The 23,446-nt window shown below is 37.8% G+C and overlaps 1 protein-coding gene across 1 annotated transcript in view; it reads right to left on the bottom strand.

The window, feature by feature from the left end:
* Window positions 1-23,446, bottom strand: part of LOC112462462 — a 47,260-nt gene that overhangs the window by 13,333 nt on the left and 10,481 nt on the right. The window contains exons 2-4 of the mRNA XM_025028262.1: window positions 11,918-12,028; window positions 9,196-9,367; window positions 5,762-5,891 (exon numbers count right to left, since the gene is read on the bottom strand). Of these exons, the coding sequence (XP_024884030.1) occupies window positions 5,762-5,891; window positions 9,196-9,367; window positions 11,918-12,028 (413 nt within the window). The remainder of the gene's footprint in view (window positions 1-5,761; window positions 5,892-9,195; window positions 9,368-11,917; window positions 12,029-23,446) is intronic.

Here is a 23,446-nt window from a genome sequence, read left to right as displayed (position 1 = left end):
GATTCGCATTCTTAATTATTTAGCTGGATGCAACGACACTGCGTAGAAACTGAAATTAACTGTAAAGCGCATGCACAAGGATTAATTTTAAACTCGGTAAAACGTGGATGTCTATCAAAAAATGATATACACCGAACAACCACCTGACAATTATAAATAAAAAAATAGAAGAAACATTTTTGTTAATTAGAAATGCATCGCTTGTACATCACGCAGCAGATTCGCATAAATACGCGATATATACATGCGCGCGTGCACATGAACACTCATAAAGACGTCAAATGATTAAGAAATCTTATATTCCGGGAGTCCAGCGCGCGTTTCTCCTCGTTCTCTCGTTTCCTTCATTTAGGCGAACATGGTCAAGGTCCGACCTTCCCCAAGGCCGATATCTACGTAACGTTATGTTCAGATAAAGTTCACGGTTTTTCCGCTCTTTTGAGGCTAGTGACACGTTCACGTGACCCAGACGCGCTCTATAACTGTTCCTCGAGGGACTCGAGAATGTTGGAGAGTTCCACGAATAAATCGCGAAGGAATCCGTTATCTGCGACACGTTAATTGCAAGAATTCGATTGTTTCCTTTTTGAAAGCCCAATTGCCGTTGACGATATCCGCCAGTGAGAAAACGCCTATTGTGTCACGCGCATAATCGCGCATAAAAATTTTATCGCGGGATTAATTAATACCATAGATTTCCCCCGTCTCTCGCCTTGACTACTGTGAAATTCCTTTGAAACCCACGACTACTGGACAATCTAATCTTATCTACCGATCCGATGGAGCGCGTGCTCTCGAAGCTGCTATATCCGGGCGTAATTATTTTCTTGCGGATCGTGCCCGCGCCGCCGATCGTTTGGCATAATCGCGGAGAAATTCTACCTGGGACAATAATTTGTGCTAAATATAGGTAGCGCGTGCTGCGCACACATTGGCGTATTATGGTCGTTCAGTGAGTTTATACGAAGGATGGAAAAAGAAAAGAAAGAAGAAGAAAAAAACGAAGAAACGGATTCTCAAGTTTCTTGCTCTGCTCTCGCTGATGTGGACTTGAGGATGCCACCGATGATGATAATGATGATGATGATGATATGACGACGATGTTGAAGATAATGATGATGATGATGATGATGACGGCCAGCAGTGTGATTCCTGAAGCCTTCACAACTGGCGGAGCTGCCGAAGAAGGCGAAACGGCAGCTCACGTATCGCCAGCGTGATACCGGAGAGTCTAGCCGATTACCACCTGCAGTTGCAGCTAGATTATGGCTCTCATTACGCCGGCTATATTTAACATCTAGTCCCGATATAACTGCGCGGAATCTTGCAGATCCCAAGATAACTTCCACAATCGCTCGCCTGGGTATCATCTTCTGACAGAACAACACGACGATCGCGCTGAACGAAGTTAATAAGTTGCTTGCCTCGCATGGATTGATGGACGCCGGGCATATCGTGAAAGAATGTAATTCTATCTGAGAGCCATTAATCTGATAGCAAGTGCATTTAGAATACGCAATAAACCGACGGATCATGGTCTTGAAACAGAACGAGATTGAAACGATTAAGTGATATCTGTGGCGGAGCCAGAGGGAAAAGCGTACCGGTGCGTTAACGGTGAAAATCAATGGATGATTGCAAGGAGGTCTGCGCGGAAAAGAGAGAAGCAAGGGCGCCGTACGAAGACCAAGAAACTCCTCTCGAGGAAATCGCGAAGACGTGACCGATGATTATCGAGCAACGCACGGCATTAGCGCATCGGATCGGCCGCAATCGCATCGGGTTATTTCTGTATGCACCAGGAGGAAGAAGCGGCACGCAAGAACGAGAACAGGATGAGGAGTATGAGGCAGAGGCATGAAGAAGCCCGCGCCAACGTCTGCCTCGGCTCGGCTCCGGGGAATAGAAGCGGCGAGATGCCGGCGCGGTGCGCTTGCTCCAGCGACGCGGCCACAAAACAAGGAGTTGACGAGAAGGAAAAAGGAAAAGGACGAGGAAACTGGCGCCGGCGCTCCGCGTTTCTAAGCGGTCTCTCGCCGTGCTCGTTGAAAATTACCCGGACGCACGTGAAAATTGCCTGTCGGCGCGGCGCCGTGCGCGAGAGGCAGTCGCGGCCGACAGAATATAGACGAGCGCGACCGCCGTCGCGGCGCCTGACGATTTCCAGATCGTAATTCGCCGGGGGAATTGGGTACACGCGGATAATTTCGACTTTCAAGACTCGAGTTTCGAGATTTCTTCTCGTCGCACTGTATAATCTCACTCGCGATCGTTCGCGCGATCACAGACACGCGACAGAACGACTTTCTGCTCTTTCAGGGATCTTCGGCGCCGAGGTTCGTCTCGTTATTGAGTGCATTTGCGAAACGTTCGTTTAAAATATAAATACAAAGATTTTCAATTCATGAAGCCATTTGTAGCTGTCAAATTTGAAAGTTAAGTCGAGAATAAGACGTTTCTTTCATTCGGAATTATTTGATTTTATTGTTGTTGGAAAAATACGCGATAAAGTTCGTATTGTTGTTACTGGGATATAAGTTCGAGCTTTACGCGACTCCTTGACAAATATATACGTAAATGCTGACACGAGTCATAGCGGCAAATTTATTCCGTGTCTTTCGCAATACTTCATCGATGTCAACGACCACTCGTCGGACACGCGCATGCATGAAATTGTTTCGAATGACGTCCGTTGCAATTTTGTATTTGCACACACGCATATACCTACACACATATTTTCTCGAAGAAGATATCTATTGAGCGCGGTCAATTCTGCGAAATTTATTATCCGTGACTTTGTCATAGTCAATAGTGGATATTACATTCGCGTATTATGCAGCTTCAAGTACGTCACATTTTAATTAAAGACACTATAAGATAAAAACCAATAGTTAAAATCTTTTTCGTATTATATGTTTCTACTAAAACCGTTGTCTTCTAATCTTGAATGCGATATCTATTTTTACAATATATATGATATACTTCCTATCAAAAACATAATGTTTGTTTGGAGTTTGATACATGTACGTAATTGCATACATAATGTACACATTTGCGTCAGCAATTTCTTGCTCATAACTTTGTCATATATAGATTGTCTTGAAGTTGTATTTCAAACAGGAAACGCGATATCATTCTTTTCTTCCATTTACATCTATATTTCTGAATGATTAAAGATTTTGACCTTCGCTGAGAATACAATATATTCTAAATAATTTGCGTATTTAATGCAAATTTGAATGTAAGCATAGCTCTGTTATGATCTATCATTTTCATTTTCTCTCTCATCAACTCAAATTATCAAATTAATACACATGTTAAATGATCTATTTGTATCAAGTCAGTATGAGTAGCTTGTAGAAAATGCCTTCTTTTTGTACCTTATCGAATTTTTGCAAAATTTATAATGTGCGAACACCTTTTGCGCGTACTTCCTCATTCTTTCCTCAAAGGCGACAACGATTGTAATGTCCTGCTTGCACAACGTGGGAATTGTTACATTTCTAATGCGCATGCCGTAAAATATATATCAGCATTCCGTTGACATTCCTTCAATTTCATCATTTAGTGATTATCTTATTATATGAAAGACTATTTTCCAGTAAAATCCAAAAAAGCTGGCATCGCTTTATTTATAGAAATGCAATGCATTTTTCACACATACATTATTAATGAGACTGTCGCGCAGAGAGCATGTCGTCGGGTAGATTTTGTTTCCACGATAGTTAAGATTCCTCCTATTTAGATCCTGTTTGTTCTTCTGAGAGCAAAGCTTCGTCGCGCTGGAACGTTTCTTTCGCGAAGTCATTTCCATGGAAGAGCGGGTTCTTACCGTAGATTCCACCACTTATATTCCCCGATCTAAGGATGAATGGTATTCTCATGTTCATGGAGCATTCGCGAGATCCTTGTTGGAGAAATGCGAGCTATTTCTGGAGTAACATCCGCTCTGACAGTCGGATAGTAAGAAACTGAACATAAATGTGCAGGCTTCTTTGTAGACGATATAATTACAGGAAGTAGCAAAGATAACGTAACAATCGAGAAGATAAATCTTACGTCCGGATAATGAAGATTGATAACTTGAAAGAGAATCTCGCTTGAATATAATATTGTATTATTTGTTTTGCCTTATTTGTTTACCTTCTAGCGATGAAGTTAACAATTTTTGTTTATTTTTTTAGAAATTTAATATTTATACTATCAAAGGAGGCGAGTTGCTTATTTAAACAGAATAATTCAACTGATAAATGCGAATTAATACATAAAAGCAACCCGTAATAATGTCGAGTTACTTTTCATTAAAGATATTTCAGATTTTAATGTCTGTCTCATTAATCATATTCATGTCTACGTTATGCATCGGTTGTCAAATCCGATAGTTATCTGTAAATTGACATATCGATAAGACAAAGCTAAACGTGAATTATCGTCCGTTTGCAACGGATAATAGGTGTGCGGTTGTTCAACGTTGCGCCGTTGAGTACCGCTTAATGCGCTAACTGCTGAAACATACGACTTTGTTCCGCCGTCATCCATTATTTCGCGCGACGTCTAACGCGCGACAGAAGTGTCATAGTTGTCGAGCGTTCAATGGTCACGATATCGCTTATACGATTGCTGGCGCAGTCGCATTCGAAGAGCGGCGAAAAAAGTCAGAATTACCAGACTGTCCTTGCACCGTCGTGGCAGTCATGGCACACGCGGCGCAGCTACATTATATTGTATGTTTATGGATGATGCGGTGAACGCGGTTTTGTCCGCCGATACGCGCCGACTAATGGAAAGGTGGCGCGTAATGTGATAAGAGTGCCGCGCACTGAGCTCCAGCACAAAGAGGAAAGTAATTTCTGCTCAATGCAGGTAGGACATTATTTTCATTCGTTACATTCGTCGATTGAAAGAATAGCTGGACATCGAACAAATTAAAAAAATTTGAACAACAGTACTATTGTCGGTATCGTAATTATTGAAGGTATCGTTGACCGTGCGGTGGTTATTATAGCTCTCCAGCAATCGTAAGCAGGAAGACATACCAACAATGACACTGATTACACTAACAGTAATATTGCATGAGAGTATTATTAGAATAATTATGGAAAATATTTCAAGATCTTTTAAAAATTTTTTATATCTATAAATAAAAAGATCTGTTAGATGTGTAGATATTTGTACAAACTGAAAATGACCATAGAAAAAATTACATCAACAGTCGGTTAATTTTTGGAGGTGGAGAAAATATCATGTAAAAAGACTTGAATGATCATTGAATGTTTACTGAAGACATGGGCAATATTAGCGATCATAAAAAGTGGCACTTGATCGCAACGATCCGTGGAAGTCAAGGTCTAGCTAGCTGAGCATTGCTGGCTAAGCACAATGTCCCTCATCGAGAGAATAATAATTCACGATGATTATATACATTAGAAATCTTTCCAATTACAATTAGTTTTGATGAGCTATTTTGAGAATCTGTTATTATAATCCTATTTAAGAAGGACGAATGTTTCGTCGGGACGATTTCGTTGATGAAATGAAATATCGGAATGACAAATATATTAATTTGATCTTGTGTTCTGCCTTCGTAAATTAAGCACGATCACAGCAATAAACGTTTTCAAGAATATTTTTGCGAAATCAAGTTCAATTTCCGCATGCTTCGATTACCAATATCACGTTACGATTAGAAAGTTCAAGATATCGTCTGTATCGCATTTTGCATGCTAGTATTACCTAAATTTCGAAAATGTAACTTACTGACCTACATCCACCATATGCTGAAGAGTCGGGAAACGCCTCTTAACGCGGAGCGAAATCCTTTGCAGCGTAATGACGTACGCGAGCACGGCATACCTCACGATGTTGCGTCTCATCAATCGCCCCCGTTCGTCCTGAAACAGACAAACAGTCATACGTGAATTATATTTTATGTCTTTTTGGTAAATTTAAGATGAGCGCGTTAATTCTTTTAATGCATTAATTTTTTTACTAATTTTAACTGCTAGCTCGCGCAATAGATTTTAACTCGCGCTAATAAATTTAGAAACCATTCGATCTGCTGTTTAAAGTCACCGCCTTAATAAAAACCTGAATTTGCAATAAATCAGTATCGGTTGAACGGCGCCGACTTCAAAATTCGTTTTAACAAATGCCAGACACGTTTCCACGTCTCGCACATACTTTCCCCTTGTTCTCTTGGCCCGACGTTACGAGCTTCTCCCTGGCCACTGCTACCGTTTTAAACTGTTCTAATATTAGTCGGAGAAAAACCCGATGACGCCTGCTATTTTCTTTTCTTTCTTGGACATTGACGCGCACTTTTGTAACCGCGTTTTGCAATCCACCAACGGCCGCAATCGCTTGGAGGAATATCAATTTAATCGGAAATGATCGACGATGTCGACATTCAGTTTTTCCGTATGCTCAAACTGTCACAATTTTGAAGGAAAATTAGCTGAAGATTGGAAATATTTTTGAGATTTTAATTTATAAATTGCAAAAGATAAGTCGGAGTTAGTTTATATTACTAAGATATGTTTTCTTCATGACTGTCGATACCTTATACATCACACATTAATTAACATCGCCTCCACGGAGCGCGGAGGTTCCTTGCATTCTTCGCTCACCAGCGACGATGAGCTATAAACCTTCTCAGGCACGTAGAGCTGTCATAAGAAATTACGTCAAGCTTTATTGATTGCATGGCAGTTACAACCGCGTTGAAAAATATTTAAAAAAAAGGGAAATGGTAACAATTCTTCATTCTTAAAGCGATTCCTTTCTCTTTCCGCATTTTCTGAATCGTCTTTCGACGTTCGTAGACCACCGTTATCTTTTCTATGGCCTTATCATCATCTTCCATTTGCACGTACGAAAAACGAGACAGACTCCTTCCTCGGAATTCTGCGACTTACCCGTCACGCATGTAAAAATGCCCAGTTTGGCAGCTTTGCGAACGACCCTCCTCGTGGGGAAAGGTAGCAGTCCGAACGCCGATCGTCGTTTCGCATTACAATTGGATTTCAATGAAAGGCGCAGCTCAGAAGCCCCGTGTTGACTACTGCAGCACTGCTCATTCACAAATCGGACACTCTGTATTACGCGATTACATGACCGGGCGTATGTATATAACCGTGGGCTTGTTCCGTGGCTGAGGACCTTGTCCCCTACCTACGTGCAAAAATTCCATCGGAACCCGTCGTTCCTAGAGATCCACTGCACCGTACGCACGCAATTGCATGCACACTGCGCTTTGAATCGAAAATTCGCGAAAGAACGTAACAACCGTAACAACAATTTTAAATGTCGTTAATACGTCTAAAACACACCTAGTGCAATTTTGATCTCACTGAAGTTCCCACCGAAAGTTTGTTTTAACGCGGAAATTTGATCGTTTAAAATTATAATTCGCGGCAGATTATTTTAATTTTATATGTCTGATGCAAATGTACTCCAACATATTTTATTTTATATAAAAACAAATGTATTAAATTCTACTTATAATATACTACTTAACTACTTATAATATAAATTGGATATTTTGCGTTGCGCAAATTTATTGAAGTCGAGATCGTTATCATACCATTGCAAATTGAGGAGAGACCACAATGAATTCGTCAATCATTGGCTGAAGAAGCCCGTTGTACATAAACGCAATAATGCTTCTCGCACGAAGATGGAATGACAGTCAGAAGGTAGACAAGGAATGTAGCGAAGTGTTTATGCGGTAGCACAAGTATATCTTTCTCATTGCAATAATAAATGTATAATAAAAAATGTTAGAAAATCATGAAATAAATCCAACATTCTTTCATGCTCCGCGGTGTAGTGCGACACCTTAGCTAGCTTCGGATTTAAAGATCCATAATTTGACATTTTCAGCAAAAATAACTGTACGCATGGCGGGACATCGTGCAATCAAACCGCTTTTTCTCGAAACTTTCTCGAAAATCGTTGCATTCTGGACGCACGTTCCATGCGGTTTAATATATGAAATTAGTGCTGGAGTTGAGTGTGTGAGGCGAAGAGGGCGGTTGCATAAGGAAACGATTAAATCGTTTAGTAGCGATTGATCGACTCTCGCTCTATTAATGTAACGTCGTCAGTAGCAATTGATGGCTGCAAGCCATCGACCATGTGTAGTACGAGTTTAGCACTCGATGACCAATGGACATGTATTTTATTAGAAGTCGAAGTAATGGATCGAAGTAATGGATCAGTATGTATAGTGTATAGAAGAAGAATATATACGTGTGTATATATGTATATAAGTGTGCATGACGCGCCCGCGCGCGCGTAGGTTCGTCCTTCTTTTTCGCCATGGTACGTTGCACTTTCACTCCGACACTGAGTCATTGACCAGAGGTGGAAACTTGCACCGAACCGCCTTCGTTGTCCAAATTAAAGCTCCCCGACTCACGACTGGAGAATCATCCTCAGAGAATTTACGAAAGTAATTGAAAAGAGTTTTCTTAAAAAATTTATCAAGTATCAGCAGTAAGATCATAAAAACAACGATTGTTTGAAACATTGAAAATATCGAGGATGATGTATATATTTTAGTGTACTAAAGTGTAAAGACGCAATTATACTTAAATTATGCAAATGCGTTTGGATTTAAAGAAAAATAAATTAACTTTTATCGCTAAACGAGCATGCTTATCACAACTAAACCAATTATAAATACGAACGGGATATTTATTTATGTCAAGGCCCTAGCAAATAACACATTATAATCCGTTCCCTGGCGTTTGTATTAGCTATGTAACCGAATAAAAAAAGCAAAATTGCCACCGGCTGCGAAATTATAGGATCATCGTCCCGTACATTTTTTTCGCTTCTAGGCGTGGCATGACTGGATTGGCACCTACTTAGGTTAACGACACCGAAACGTGTCACGGCAATTCATTAGCGTAATGAGACCGAACGAGCGACTACTCGAAGCAAGGCTGCATCTATTAACGTTGTCGCGGGTCGCTTTCTTCGCAGGAAAAAAAAACATCATTTTCGCTAAAGACATTGCTTAAAGTTTCTTTTTTGCATCTGAAATGCTTTCATTTCTCGCAGTACTTTTACGAATAAGAATAGCGTTTATCCTTTCAAGAAGAACGCTTTGTTGCCACCATACTTTTAATCATATTTGAGACCAACAAAGGAATCCTTTTCTCGCGCGCGATGGACAGGTTCTATACTTACGTTTCCAGGAATGGCAGCGCTGATGAAGAGGGCCAGATTATCCGGCCAGGGCAAGAGCTTGTACTGCTCCCACCATCTTTTCACAACAAGGCTTACGTAGAATCCCAGGACGAACGACATGGGTATGGATTCGCTGGAGTTGCCGAAGTAATAACGTATTTTTTCGAAAATCCTGCAGAAAAGATAAAATTTTTTTTAAACAATTTATCACTTACTCAAACTTTTGTTTCGTGCTTCATGTTAAAACAAAATTTCTTTATGCACATACATTTTAACGCATATTATATTCTTACATTATTGAATACTGTCATAATTAACAAATATGGTAAATTAAAGAAGAGTAATAATATGAATAAGGAAATATTTTTTAAGGGATTGCAGAAGGCTAGTCCATTCGAAATGTTGGCGTGAATTTGAATACTGTTAAAGTGTATTACAATTGTGTATTAGAATTGTCTGTGCAAACTCGCGTGCGCTCAAAGTGGAGCAAGGTTGAGGTGATATACCGTCACTCGCGCGCACCCGAAGACAACTATCCCTCTTATTATACATGCTGATCAGCGTTGATAAATGCGGATTTCTACTTTGTTTTGGCTACTAACTGCAAGCGAAAGCGCAAATCTGTTTTATCGAAAGCGTCTTCGAGGCGAGTCTGATTCCTTCCTCGCTTCGCCCGTCAATATCGGTTATTGCCTCGCAACGGGTCATTTTAAGAAGAGCGTAATCACAACGCATAAAAGTAGCCGAAGACGGTTATGTTTACGACTTCGCACATCAATTCTGACCGATTAACGCCGCGATTCCAGGATGTCTCAGTAAGTAGGTTTATGTTGGAATTTCCGCGAATAACTGGCCCCGTATTCGCACTCTTGAGGTAATATTGACTTACCGTTACCTGAACGTACAATATCATGGCCACAAGAAACTGATATTAATATCATACGTAGTCATTCGAGTAACGACACAGCAGTATCAAATACTTTCTCCAAAAAGGCACGCTCAATATAGTAATCTGATAATTTAAAATACTTTTTACGATATATCGTAAGAAGCATTTTACATATATCGAGACACGAAAGGTATTTTACATTCGTCTAAAAAAAGACGCTTGTCAGATAAATCTGAGTGCGAAAGGGTTTTTGGAATCTCAATGAAGGATGATTAATCTTGCACAGCACCGCGTGCAGTCCGCTTAGCTCTGTTCAGTAATACTGAATCGCTTATTTCATTCTTTACCCTGGGACCTAAACCCGCCTTAAACCGTCTCTACAGTTCTAAATTTAGCACGGACGAATCGAAGCAATTTAAAGGAGAAATCTTTTTACATCCTTGCGCTTTCTTCTGACACTTCTTTATCCCCCTTTTTCAGCCCCGCATAAATAACAGGTTACGTTTTTATGTCTCCTTTTAACGCCGGACACAGACGCTTGTCCAACACGTTTCATGATGTAGTTTCTTGCGTACAGGAGGACGCATCAAAAGAATTCTTTTAAAAATCGTACATTGTAAGAAATAACTGCATTGATGTTTAAACGATTTAAGTAAATCACAGAAAAACTATTATGTCTATATTTAGATATACACAGTAAGTACATAGTAGATTGTAATTTCTTAATACAAATACATCACATAACAATAATATTATTTGTATGCAAGTGTTACGTTTTTTTTAAGTGTAAGCTTATGGCATTTCTACTTGAATATGCGCCGTAATTATACTTTTAGTTAGACAGTCGTTTGCATTCACTGTAGGAGTCCATTGGGCATTGACTGTCCTTGGATACGAGTCACCCGCAGCGATTGTTTAATGAATTTACAGCAAAGACACGAAAATACATTTTGCTGAAGATAGAATATCTCGATTAATTTCACAAACAATGCGATGAAATAGTTCACAAAATTAGTATGCAATGGGATAAGTTCTTACTCGCGAAACAATTGCGCTCTTTTAATATCATTAGAATTTAGTATAATTTTTATATTTAAAAATTGCTGTTCACTAATACCTATATGTTAAAGATCTTTATCGCTTGGTTCTCCCGCTTGCAACCGATCGAACATCATGAAGGTAAACGAAGGAAAGGTTATCGAGTGTCCTGCGTGGCAAAAATACAACAATGAATACCAATAAAAAAAGAAGGTATTGTAAATTCCTCGATGTTAGTCGATGATACGCGTGACCGTGATCAAAGTGTTTGGAACCTTCGGATTTGCTGGCGGGCCAAGGTTGATATTGCACGGGTTTATCTACGTCCATAAAATACAGTTATGGCAGCGTACGCTCACGCGCCAGCCGGACGATCGTTGAATTCGGCGTTATTCCTGATAAGAACGCGACAAACGAGTTAATAATCAGCGGAAATAAAATCGCTGTTCTCCTGGCCCACGATCAAGAGCAGACAAACATTGTCTGCTCAAATTATTTATACGTACATTGAACACCTACCCCGCATTGCCTTGAGTTTTAAATCAAGTATTACGCTTCCTGAGTTTCCTCCGAGGCAATTTGTATTGAAATTATGGCCGGGAATAATCGTCACCGAATGCGAGAAAGAATTTAATAATAAAAAAAATGTGCGCTGTCGCCCTAATATCAATGTACGAGGATTTTATTCCGAAACATTTCTTTTTCCGTTCGAAATTTCTTCAGCCTTCCGCTCCCTCGTAAAGAATGGAATTTACGAGAGTTATTACTTAGTTCCGGGAATATTCGTGTACTCACTGTCGTTGGTGCTCATTCAGCACGTATCGATATGTAAAATTGATGAGGTAGTAGAAGAATAGGTATGCCAGTAGTTCTCGCCAGATTAGCTTGTAAACGGAGCCACGCCATCTGCAAGAAGAATCCAACAATTTATTTAAATAAATTGCATAAACAAAATAATAATATAAACAATTTATTCTTATCTCACTGTGAGAACCCATTACTTTGAGCATAAACCCTTCGATTTCTTCAAAAGCTAATCTTATGATATTCGAATAAGTGACAACTTGCGCAAAATTGTATGATGTGGTACAATAGCACATTACATTTTAAAAAGAAATAGTCCTATTTCTTCACATACCTCCTTCTTGCGTTATGATAAATTATCCATATTGCGCAAACGTTTAAAAAAAAAGACATAAAACAGTCATTGCGCTGACCGAGACTTACGTATTCATCTGAACGCCTCGTGCTCTAAGTTAGACTGAATTATAAGCGCTAGATATCCCTGATACCCTTTGCTTTATAAATCGTAGCAGATGTAAGGATTCGCTATTCTCGAACCATGAAAATGGGCGAAATCCATCTTTCATTTTCTACTATCGTCCGAACTTCCTCGTCGAGTGAATGAACTTCAAGGTATCGACCATTATCTGTGCTCTTTTCAAGCATCCTTTTTAAATGTTTGAGAAATATCAACGCTTCCTCGATTCCGTAATCGTTAATGCTTCGAACGTCCCTACACGCATGATCGCTCGCTTGAGAAGTATTATTGTCACCATTTATGAATTAATTTCAAAGTATCATGGATATTAATAAATCGATGATACGTCGCCTCGCGTAACGCACGTGGAACAGGTTTTGTCTGAAAGAGGAAGGAGGAAGAACCTTATGAACGAATTATCTCACAATTTCCCTTTCAACGAGTTACCGCTTCGTTACCAATACGATCAGTACAATCGGTAACAGCTAAATCATTCTACAAAATCGTAAACGGCATGTGCGCTTCGGAACCGGCTATAGGGAATTAGCGAAAAGTGTGTCACGGCTAAATCGATTTTATGAGTTTCGAAGATACGCTGCTTGCGCGTGATGTTCCCCGAACGTAAAAATGCACCATGAATATTTTATGGTAAAATCAGATATCGGTCGATGATGGTGACGTAATAGGAAATATCAGAGGCGACTTTATTCTATAATTTTTATCTTTTGCACTCTCCCTTCCCAAATATAAACTCACTTAAAAATCAACAAAACAACTAGAAATATTTTTAAATGGCATTCAAGAATGAATTATTGTTAGCCGCTTCAGAAACAATGACTTTCAATGCAAAACAAATTCCTATGTATCCAACGGATACATGCAGTGTAAATGGGGTCAGAGTGAAAAGCACTTTATAGATGTTGTAAAGTGGATATGTCAACCATTGTTTGATAATAGAGCTATGAACTATGTCATTTGTTTCCATTCGCATAGAAGACGAATGATTCATTTATTCATTGGAATTTGACATCCTGATTTACGATAAGATTTCATGTCATACGGTATGTTAAGTTTAATATTATGAAATATCTTGTGGACATTTTTCCATGTAAAATGTTAATACACATGTGTCATTTTAAGTATGACATTCATTCAAAACAAAATGTTCGATTTTTCATTGCGCGTTTAACAAATGACGCACATGTCAAACTGTCAGCCTACAAAACAGAATATTTACTTGAAATATTGAAAACAAAAAAAGCACTAATCAACAAACATCACGCCTCTCTAGAGGGAGAAAGATATGAAAAGTTGTACCGGATATCCGCCACATTCAGAGTAGCTAACTTGCTGTACGGTCACAAGACCGTAACGGTACCGAATGATTATTGTGCACGATAAATTCATTCGCGGCTGATATGACAAGGATCAAAAGAGTGAAAATCTCGAGAGAATAATTGAGATGACGCGTATAAGGTGAAATAATAAATCGCGTTAACCGCTTAGATCAAAAGAATTCCTCCGATGTGATTGTATTCCAATCGCTAGAGTTGCGTAAACAGGATTATTTCCTTTCGATAGTGGCTCTTCTGCTCATCAGCCAACCCGTAATTACGGGAAACTGCAGCTAACCGTTGTTAGCTATATTTTTTTGACGCGCAATACACCACTAATCAACATTCGTGATCGCGCCATCGCAAATTGCAATTTTGTAAAAATAATCATAAAATTGATACACACATACAATTACGTGCCTTTAGTCACCGATTAAGCTATTTGCCTAGCGTATAGCAAACACTCGTTACCGTTGATATTCATTGGACAACTTAACCGGACTATTACGCGGAAATAAAACGTGATTGCATTTCTTATTAAATGCTAACAATAAGCGTTTTTAAGTGCTTTCGCAGAATAAACTTATATAAAATGCATTTAAATTATCTATTAACTTGTAAGTATATAATTATAAATGCTATTTTGTTTTTATTAATCATCTTTTATGAACGTTTACTATAATATACCTAGTTGTATTAATATTAAATCATTGTATTAGTAATAATCGGTCTAAAGGTTTTCTATTTGTAATTACGCGATTAATGAAGAAACACCTTTCAGAAAAATAAGTGCCTTATCAAATCAAATCCAGTTACTCCAAATGATTTAAAAAAACTAAAAAATTATAAGTTTTTTTTTATAAACGTTTGTAAACTCTTTTACACATTAGGAATTAATATATTATTAAGAGTTAATCCATTATTTCAAAAAATCCAGTTTGCCTACAAAATAAATTAAAATTAGCTTTGACGTGGAGATATGAAATAAATGTCAAAATAATTTTGCTTCAAGGAATATATCGATTCTTTCACATGAGTCACGAAACCGCAAAGTTATTTTCGCACAATGATAAAGTGCTTCTAGAAAACTTATTACAGTTTATTTTTGCTTCCTCCTAGAGGAAGCTTTGTTTTTCAAACGTAGCTGCGAAAGAAATTTTTGGTCCTCAGTGAAAGTATGACAATATCTCATATATTTTTCAAAAATTTCATCGCATTTCGACATTCTTAAAACATGTTCCGAAACACCATCATAAACAAGATCGATTCAAACATTTGTAACTGAGTCGAACCTTGACATCGCATTTTTTCGGTGATATTTATTAATTATATAATGTCGCAGAGACGCGCGAGGTTCCGCCTGCTAGCAAGGAAGATATAAGAATTGTGTCGATCGCTTTTAGTCTCACGGGTAAATGACGTGATGAGACGTTACGGATATATTGGATAACGACGGAAGGGCATTTGGTTATTTCCTATTTGTGTGTCAGTGGGTCATGGTAGGAGGCAATGTCCCACGTTTTTCGTACGTATACGCCGACACGCCCGCGAATCCCTTCACGTGTTTCATGCGTGCGTATACGCACATGTAGGTACGTACATGGGTAAGAGTCATTACATCGGCGTGGCTACAATTGGGAGAACCCATTGTATTGTTAATCAATCCACATGACGACCTTCGTTTGGTTCATAATTTCTTCCCAAAGGCGAAGGACACTAAGAATACAGCTTTAAAATTAGTCATTGCGATAAAAATTGTCGAAATTTTCAGTTGCATGCGAAATCATTGAATAATCAACTGTCAATATATGATTTTAACTATATAAATATATATATAATATTTAATCATAAAAATATATAATTATATTAGATTGCATTAGGCGTTGGATGCAAAACAATGGTATCAATTATTTACAGATTATCGGAATATTTTAATTAATTTATGATCTTATATTAATTAAAAATAAGCGTAATTAGATTCTGTGGTCGATACGTTGGCGTTGTATAATAAACTGAAACCAGAACTATAATCATATTCATAATCACTTAATCATATACGTTACGTATAATGCATAAGCATTAATAACTCAATTTAATATCTCAAAATATTGAAAAGTAATAAAAGAATTGGCTTAATATTTAAAAAAAAGTGACACTTTTAGATGCAAATGCGTTCGAAATTTGAAACCGGACTGATGCGTTCAAAACCCCCTTTCAGAGGATTGAGACGCGGTATCTAAAATGCTGAATTTGATGAGCCATTATAAAGATTTGCATACAAGATATTTCATTCTTATTCAGATAAGAGCTTAGCGTATCATCTTTGTGACATGACAAGATATCGCTTTCTTCCCTTTTTCATTAAAACTAGTTCTCAGATGATCTCAAATAAAAAAAATATTTAGCGATTATCTTATACGATCCTGTTTATCCAACATATGGTCGCGAAGAATATTATGTGATTAATTAAAAAAAAAGTGTGTGTTTTGCCAGAGTTGAACAATAAAAAAACTAACTCTGTAGACCCGTTCTTTCAACAATTAATCGGTAAGAAATTTACAGTGCAAATTCGAGAGGCAATATAGTATTCGCCGTCCATAACTTGGATGTTTCTTCGAAACGCGCTCGATAAACCTCATTTTTATTTCGCGCGCTGCCTTCATTTTGCCGTGCGATGTAAAAGAGTGTTGTAAAAGAAGCGCATACCAGCGCGTTCTAGCGCAACGGACAAACGCGGTCTGCCGCTCGTAAAGCATCGTGTTTTAAGGGTAGTAAATTAGCGCAATTCTCGCCGAGACGCGGCCATTTTTTTACGATCGATCAGACGGCGTCTCTTCCCGATGCGGGATCGAGGAAGACGTTGACGCGGGTCATAAAGGTTGACGGATAAACGCGCGAGTGAACGTCAATGACGGGCTCTCGCGGTCTCCGCGAGTGAATGGGCGAACGTTGTGCGATGGCCGCGTGTAGCCAGCCAGATGTCGAGCGTTTATGCAAGATCGTTATAACATAACGCGGCAATTTAACCCGGTGCAGAAGCAGCGTTTTCTTTTTAGTCCTTTCTCCATGCGTTTCATGGTTTCAGCGCGAAATCGAGCACGTAAATTTATGTGGCCACTTATTGTCGGACGCGGTGACCAATTTCTAACTGTTACAGGAGCGTCTGAGTTGCATAGATCAATGCAATTGCATAGTTATGTCGAGAATGCTCTCCGAGTGACGCTTAAAGACGTACTGATGCTGAAAGGAACATTTTGTAATATTAAGCGATAACATCGTAGACAACACAACGCGTAAAGCCAGATCGTAAAGATGTCTGTAAAACATTTTAATCTTTCAAACGTGTCTCAAGTGCTTTTCAAACGCCTTTCAGAGAGATACGTCCAATGAATGTAGTTCTGTAAACTTCAGTTATGCAAGATGCAAATAAAAATGTTCATAAAACATAGAAGAATCGTCCAAAAAGGCAGAGATAAATTTTATCTGACGTCTCGAACGTGTTACAGGTTCGCGACAAATCGACCAAAGAATTATATAGGAAGTGACTGGTTCGCCGTACTCGCTTCGGTATCACAAACGGAATGCTAAATATTACTGAAACGTGAGTCACTGCCGCGATGTCTTGCGAGCTAGGCAACGATAATCTACGTTCTATTATGTAGGAATTGAGGCTCTGCTGCTTCGCCTGGATGCAACTCGCTTGGCAGACACCTTATGAGATAGAGAATTCTTCAAAGAATATCATACTAATTGTAAATGAATGAATATGAATGAAAAATTATCGTACGTATACGTTTCCTCGACGTTTTGCTTACGTTCCCCATTGGTATTTCCTAGTACAATACAATGTTTATACACGAACAAAACATTGCGATCGTAGGAGGATAATATGAAATAACATATTACTCAATCACTTTATCAGCATTTATTCATCGTAAGAAAATTTAATATTTGTAGTCAATGCCTAAGTAGCTTCGTTGAAAAATTGTAGATATGATATAACATAAAATTTAAATCACGCTGGTAGATGAAATAGTATGAAGAAAGCTGGAATGACTATAACTACTAGAGACAGTATCAAACTCCTTGATTACGCTGATATTAGTCTGCAATTGTGGTCACAAGCTCACAAGATAGCAATAAAGTTACTACCCGTAGATTTGTATGAATGAAAACTATTACGCAAGGTGGCTCATAATCGTAATTCACATCGGAGTATGTTGTACTCCAGTCTGCGGAAATAGTATCTGTACTGCTACTTTATCAATCATTAAGGAAAACTTCAAAGGCTCTTCTCTTTCCTTTGCGGCGTGTAACACGATCGTTGCGGTTAGCATTTATTCCGCTGCAAAAAAATTACATTTTCTATGAATAATCGCATTATCTGCAAGGAAAAAATAGATGACGAATTTATTGAAAAGTCGGAATGGATGAGGTGGCCTTACAGCGAGCTGTACTGGTAAAAGGAAAATAGGGAACCTAAGTCACTGTGGATGGCGTAAAGTAACGGTCCACCGGTCAAGGCTCGCCAAGGCCTTTTATCGTTCTTGTCGGCCAGACAACCGCGCTATGTTGCAATTTTGTTTCTTTAATTCCTACTATGCCCGTCCTTCTCCATTTCTCCGCGCGGTTTGAATTTATAGTCACGCTTGACAACCGTACACAGATACACACATAGAGAAAGAGAGAGAGAGAGAGAGATATCCTTTCGACGCTAGAGAAACGTTAAAAGGTACGAATTATTTAAGACAAATGCGGAAGCGACATATATGTATACAATACAAGACAGTACTATAACTTTAACATAGGACACATAACGTAGCATAGTTTAACTTTCTTACTCTTCTCCTCATTTGTTGCAAAATAATATATTAACACCTTATATTAAATATTTGAATGTAAATGTATAAATGCATATTACTTGGATGACGTACTTCCTTTGTGTTCCAATTAAGATAAATCGTGTGCGCTACGTGCATGCTTTGAAAGATGAGATGAGTCGAGTCGAGTACAAGGTTTTGGGTGGGCTGATATATGAGAACAATGAGACGGATCAGGTGAAAGCGATTGCAAAAAAGACACTTTCGAAAATCTCGATATGGGCGGCGAAGTCACGCATTGCGAAATGAAAAAAATAATATAGTACTAGTAGTCGTAAATTGTTAAATAGAATTTTTTATTCAATGTTATATTTCTATTTTTAACACTTCTTAATATATTTTATTTCTTATTTCTTGATACATGTTATTTTTTATTATTTAATATAAATTTAAAGAGCTCACATATTTATTTTGTACTCAAAATACATAACACTGACAATAAACTATCTTTATTATCTGGAAGCATTCACTAATTGCATTAGATATCTTTAAATGACGATTTTCCTTGATTAACGTACATGATATCGTCGACATCGAGCTTAGCTAACGACGGCCAACGATAATTAAGACGTTTGCACATCAAGTATTCTTGTTGGCAATGCGATAGATACGCTCATTAACTTAGAAAGAGTGATCGTATTAATCATTTTTATTTTTTACTAATCACAAAATCGGAAGCTTTCTTTTATACATATATCTAATTATAGATAAATAGAAAAAATAAAGTATTAATGTGTGTGTAGGTAATAGTATACATAAATTATAATTTATATTATCACTAGATTGTTTATATATAAGAAATATAAATCATAATGATAATAATTATATTCGATAAAATTACACGTGTAATTTTACGATCCGATATATATATTAGTGTTTTACATTCTTATCTATTCTTTTATAGTTACAAATAATATATACTAGGAATAGAACACATTTCTGTTAAAGAGGATTGAAATTAGAGAACTTTCTTTCATACTTGTCTAAAAAATCATAAATATGATTTCTTAGACATTTTTATAGCTATTAAATATATTTTATGTTAATTCACTTTCATTTTCTGGTATCATGTACTACCTTTAGAACTATCAAAACATTTATCATATCTTTAAATCATTCAATTATTTTTGACATGATCATGAGTTCTGCATGTCCGCGTTCACAAGCAATCGACTGAATGAGGAAGACGTTAACGGATCGTCATCCGTAAACAGAATAACTGATGTGACGTGTCTGATCACGTCAGCTCCGTTCTAGGCTTCCAGTCAGGCTATCTTCAGCGTGCCTTCAGTTCCTGCATCGATGCCTCTGTTCATCGAACTCGGCTTATTTATTATCGGTCAATTTAGCCGATCGGACCGTATTTGGAAATCGACGTAACGATTCCAACTCGACTGGTCGAGTTATTGCCAAGGTGGGTGTGCTTCCTCAGTATCTATGGTCACGGCCATTATGCCCAGATGCATTCGATACAGCTTCCACGACTTGAATATGAAAGTACTGTAGATAGAATAAAAGAATAATTCTTGCCGATGACAAACTTATTCCAGTGTTGTTATACTTATAATGAATCAATTTGATTAAAAAGACATTGTTGTTGCTTTTTAGATAAAGATTTACAATTAGTATATAAAATATATAAAGTTTCGTCGCTTCACTGTATTGGCACAATATGATAATTTCAAACTGCAGCTATATAAAAATTTCAACATGTTACACTACGCGGTAACGGTACAAAAATGTTGTTTCTGTATCGATATGAGTATAACGCAATTGTTGGAACTGTTAAGCTCATTTTTCTTATCATAGCTTCTGCAATAAGCTCTAAAAAAGATCTCTTCGATGATTATTTTTTACAAAATATATGAGTTGGTTTAGCAGAAATTCTGCGGTAAAATCCAACTAGAAACAAAGATTGAAATTCCCATGACGATGTTTTGCGCTGTTTATAATATATTTCTGCGATTTCTTACATATTCTCTTATAATCTGACATTGAAACGTCGTTTCCGGATGAATTGTGTTAGCTGTACTCGCGTTAGATTCGTTAGAATGATAATAACCGTATCAACATCCTATGTTGATTTTTTCTCGTCTTTTTCCCTTCGGTTTCATGTCAAGTAAAAGCAGCGATTTAAGTGATACCTTCCCGCAAACGTGTCCTTCGCAAGAAGCTTCAACGAAAAAGAAACGGAGGAAAATAAGACTACCCTCTCAGGATGAATAGGACTGCCCGTGTATGGTTTGCGCCGAGAGAAGGAATGCGATAACTTGAGCCTCGGCGGTGTATTCTCTTTTTCGTCTGTCTCTCGTATCGCAACTAAGACAATACGCAACGCAGAACTTCATACGAGTCCGCAGCACGATAGAGATTTCTTTAACTGAACTTATGTATAATGGCAAAGGCACCGATCCTTTTACCGCGCGGGATCAATACCTTTATTTATAGTATGCCGCCTCGCGCGATAATCGAGTTGAATTCCACAGCGATCGAAGAGAAGAGTCACGTGCGAGCACAAGAAAGGTTCTTTTCTCTACAAAGAGAGAGGCGAGTTTATATCGTATCGTTTTCATAATACATTACCGTGCTCCGAAAAGATTCGCTAACTAACGTTACACGATTACGTCAATATTGATTCGTGATGAGCAAATAATTGCCGATATTCTGCCTGAGCTATCTGCGGTCAACCGGTTGATTTAAAGATTTCATTTCTACTTATTGTAATTGCGTTCATATCACATTTTATAATTATCGAGTAGTAAGTATATGCGAGATACCTTGTTCAAATTGCTGTAATACATTCTATTTTCTAACTTTCCTAAATTTCACAATATGCAAATTACACTGATACTATAAAAAGCCACTTAGATTCTTTTCTGTAATGGCAGGAGAACCAGGAAGAGAATCACCAATCATTCACCCACGCGTATCGAGCTACATGCTGGAGGCACATAACGAGAACCCACGAATCGCGATAAGTGTTGATGCAAGGGCGAAATCGAGACAGGTGTTCGAGGAGTTAAATTCGATGTGAAAATACGAAATTCGTTTACGTGGGTTGGATCCGTATTTTTTTACGGGCATTGCCGCCAAACTTCTATGTTCGAGTTCTCTTCAGGATATAAATACAATTTTACTTGGAAAAAAATTTCTATGAAATTCTTAAATAACTCTAATTTCTGAGCAGAAAATCAAAACCGTTAATTAATATGCATTTTTTTAACTTAACGAAATTTTGCAATATATTATTAAATTTTAAGCTTATTGAATAAAATGTCAACGAATGAATAAAATGATTCATGATTGAATTATGAAGTGACCATGCCTTAAATCTTTTCAATGAGAAGTTACAAGGAAGAGTGGTCATTTTATGTCCTGTAGAGTTAATAATAAAGTATTACTTAAAATTATTAATACAGAGAGAATTTTTTGTTATATTTTATCCTTAAATTCACTACAAACTTGGGACAACTTGGCAACCAAGGAATTTTTGAAATATACAAAAGACATTTTACAAACAACGTAATAAAAATTACCAAGCAGATTGGTAAAATTTGAAAAATTATTGAAATTTTCTAGATATATTTTAGTAAAATTAATCAAACATATTTTATATTTTAATGCAATAGATATTAATACTTTTTATTATGGTAGATATTAATCAGAATAGCTCGCATAAAATTCTTGGTGGATACATGTTGTCCCACAACTACCATGATTTCAGGGTAACTTCTAAGAGAAAATTCTCTCCATGAGGTTCACAATAAGACTGACGTAATCTTAATGGAATAATCAACCAAATAATGTATTTTTCTAATTTTACCAAGAAGATGGTAATTAGTACGATAGACGGATGTTAGAAAAATAGCCGTTGATTTCGACGATTTTATCGCTTCCGTACTTCCAAGAACACGATGACTCCCGTCTTGCTGTTACGAAGGGATAACATCAATCCAGTCATTCAATAATTGTTATGTTCCTGGGCACAGAGGATTATACAATCTGACTGTGTTACAAATTCATTGATTCACGAGAGTTGCAAATTATGAGTAACATTGCCTGCAGCAAATGATACATTTTCTTCTTACCGGTTAGGCGCGAGTAGGTATGCTATGCACGCGCGACTTTAGCATGTATTACATATGTTACATGTCATCATACATATAATATATTACTTACTTTCCAGATATTATATCATGTAACATATATTCATGGATATGGAGATTTCTACACTTGTTGCATTTAATTGCTGTACATCATCGAGCTTATGAGACTAATGCATTTAAGGCCATTTATATTCCATGCCACTTTCAAACTTACAATAAGAATGCTTAAGTAAAATGTAGTAGTCCGTTATTTAATGCGCTTAGATTTTTTTGTCCTACATGTAATCTCTCGCGTATAAGCTTGTAAGGTGTACTGCGTGCGCGGAAACCAGCAGCGGCTAACAGAATTCCAAGAGAGGAAAAAAAACGAGCGCATTTTTCGTAGTTGCAATGGAAGGTGCGCCAATTAATGGCACGAAAGTCTCGACGCGACTCGCGCGCGCGGTACGGAAGTACATGAATCGGCCGAGTGCTACGAGCGAGAGTCAGCTTCCTCCGCGTTTACATAAGGCTGACGGATGATTAACATGAATCGCGGCCGCTAACGAATTAATTACGCTGCGTGATAGACTGGCACCCATCTCAGCACTGAAAATTACACTCGAGCGTGTATAGCAAGGCCGCGCCTCACCCGCAGCTGCGGGAAGCGACGAACTGTCCGACTGTTTGGATTACCAATGAGTCAATGCTGCGTAATTATTTTATATCAATTAGCTGTGAAAAATTGACGAGGTTAACGCTGA

Source organism: Temnothorax curvispinosus, unplaced genomic scaffold (genome assembly GCF_003070985.1).
Source record: "Temnothorax curvispinosus isolate PA1 unplaced genomic scaffold, ASM307098v1 QBEX01012454.1, whole genome shotgun sequence".
Classification (NCBI taxonomy): Eukaryota; Metazoa; Arthropoda; class Insecta; order Hymenoptera; family Formicidae; genus Temnothorax; species Temnothorax curvispinosus.
Note: the sequence above shows the minus strand (reverse complement) of the source record. Positions and strands in the feature narration are given on the sequence as shown.